Raw genomic sequence first — 2291 nt, forward strand, 5'->3', positions numbered from 1 at the left:
TCCGCGCCAGCAGCCTCGTCATCCACCGGCGCATCCACACCGGCGAGAAGCCGTACCCCTGCTCCCACTGCGCCAAGAGCTTCATGTCCAGATCGTCCCTCATGAAGCACCTCCGGACCCACCTGCGCAAAGAGCTGCCCGAGGGGCCGCGGCCCTGACCGGGCATTCCCGGCGCCGCCGGGTGGGGCCCAGCCCTGGATGTTGGGTGCCGAGCCCCAGGGATCGTTCGGATTTCGGTGCCTGCCTCAGGGACTGATGGACAAATCCTGGGTGCCCGCCTCAGGGATTGATGGAAAAATTTGGGTGCCCGCCTCAGGGATCAACGGATGGAATTTGGGTGCCCACCTCAGGGATTGATGGAAAAATTTGGGTGCCCACCTCAGGGATCGATGGAATTTTGGTGCCTGTCCCAGGGCTGGAGATGCTCCTGTACATCCAACTCCTCTTTTAGAGGCTAAAAAGCCTTTTTTTAGCTTCCCACCACCACAACCATTCCAGTATCCAAAGTGGAGGCACCGGAGGCGGGGGGGGGGGGGCTGTTCCCCTGAGGGTCACTCCATCTGGATTGTGTTTTTATGGATATGGCGTGTCCCAAACCCGCGTTTCCTTCCCCAATTTCCCCTGCTCCAAAATGAAGTGAAATAAAGCAGAATTGGGATTTTGGGAAAGTGGGGTTGTGACTTGATGACTCAGGGTTGGGATGGGAATGTGGGACCCCCATGGGGACAAGCTCCCCCTCTCCAGGAGCCCATCCTGGGGGGCTCCAGAGGGACCCCGGGGTGGGGAGGGGTTGGGACCGTGGGATTGGGGTGAAATTCGCTCATTGTGATGATGCCGAGCCCAGTTTCCCCCTGGTTCCGTTCCTGGGGAATCCCAAAAATAGGGGAGGGAGCCTCCTCCGGATGTGGTGCCCCCTCGCACGCGCTCCAGCTGCGCCCAAAATTCCAGTGGCAGCGGTGGGATTCGAACCCACGCCCCCGCAGGGACTGGAGCCTTAATCCAGCGCCTTGGACCGCTCGGCCACGCTACCCTGGAGGGGGCAGGGCAGCGCCCCAGGATCCGACCCAAAATTTGGGAATTCGGGCGAATTCATCAGTGGGGGAGCAAAGGGGGATGGGAGAGGGCAAGGGTCCCCCCGGTCCTCCCCAGCCCCCCGGACTCCCGTATTTTGGGTAGGGTCCCTTCCGGCCCCAAATTCCCGAGGTTTCACATCAAACCAGCTGGAGAAAGGAATCCAAGTCTCAGAGAGTTTTGCAGGGTTTATTTTTGGGAGAGGATCCCGTGGTCACCCCCTGGGGGGACACGGGACACCAGTTCAGGCTTTGCTGGTGGCCACGGATGAGCAGGGAGGGAATGATGAGGGATTCAGCAGGGAACGACCACGGATTCAGCAGGGACCCCTGGAAGCGCTGGGAAGGTGGGGATCACGGTGTCTGTCCATCCACAGCAGCCCTGATCCCACCCATGCTCGGCTCAATCCTCCACGAATCCCAGTATTAGAGCTCCCAGTTCCTCACTGGGCTCCCCTGGTGCAGTGACCGTGGAGCTCTGGCATTCCTGTCCCCTCCTCTGCTCTTCCCGAGAGCATTCCCGAGAACATTCCTGTCCCAGTCTGAGTCCTTCCCAACAGCATTCCCATCCTGGTCTATGTTCTGTCTCCCTCCTTCCCAGAGCATTCCCACCCCATTCCCCCTCCTTCCCAGAGCATTCCCATCCCATTCTCCCTCCTTCCCAAAGCGTTCCCATCCCAGTGTCCATCCCAGTTTGTGCCACTGGTGTCCAGATCAAGGTCGGGGCCTCCTCCTGTCCCTCCAACCACCTGCTCCTCCCTGAGCTCTCCATCCCTGGGCAGAATTCCCTGAATTCCGGGGTCACTGGATGAGGGAGAGGGAGCCCAGCTCCCGCAGAACCAGAACCCAGAACCCAGGATGTGCTCCCTGGCTCAGGAATTCCATGGAATCACTGGACGATGGAGATGACCCCCATCTCCAGCCAGGACCAGGGGCTGGACACTCCCCGGCTCAGGATCCCAGCATCACTGGATGCGGGATTCTGGGATCACTGGACAAGGGAACGCCGGGATCACCGGACAACGGAAATCGCCTGCAGCTCCAGCCAGGACCAGGGCTGCAGGCGCTCTCCTGTGAAGGGCTCTGCATTCCACGGCATCACTGGACGATGGAAATCTCTCCCAGCTCCAGCCAGAACCAGGGCCGGACGCGCTCCCCGGCGAAGGCGGTGGCCGGGAAGGCGAACAGGGGTGTCGGGCTGCGGCTGTCCCCGTCGAAGAA

General features: G+C 60.8%; 1 protein-coding gene and 1 non-coding gene across 2 annotated transcripts in view; both read right to left on the minus strand.

Moving 5' to 3' along the window:
• Nucleotides 1–948: 948 nt before the first annotated feature.
• Nucleotides 949–1030, minus strand: TRNAL-AAG. The gene has a single exon. It is a non-coding gene; the product is annotated as a tRNA-Leu (tRNA).
• Nucleotides 1031–1241: 211 nt separating this feature from the next.
• The window catches only part of LOC108446391, a 12530-nt gene continuing 11480 nt past the window's right edge, over nucleotides 1242–2291 (minus strand). The window contains exon 27 of the mRNA XM_017732919.1: nucleotides 1242–2290. Coding sequence (XP_017588408.1) covers nucleotides 2169–2290 — 122 coding nt within the window. The 3' untranslated portion in view covers nucleotides 1242–2168. The remainder of the gene's footprint in view (nucleotide 2291) is intronic.

This window comes from Corvus brachyrhynchos, unplaced genomic scaffold, assembly GCF_000691975.1.
Source record: "Corvus brachyrhynchos isolate BGI_N302 unplaced genomic scaffold, ASM69197v1 scaffold535, whole genome shotgun sequence".
Taxonomy (NCBI): Eukaryota; Metazoa; Chordata; class Aves; order Passeriformes; family Corvidae; genus Corvus; species Corvus brachyrhynchos.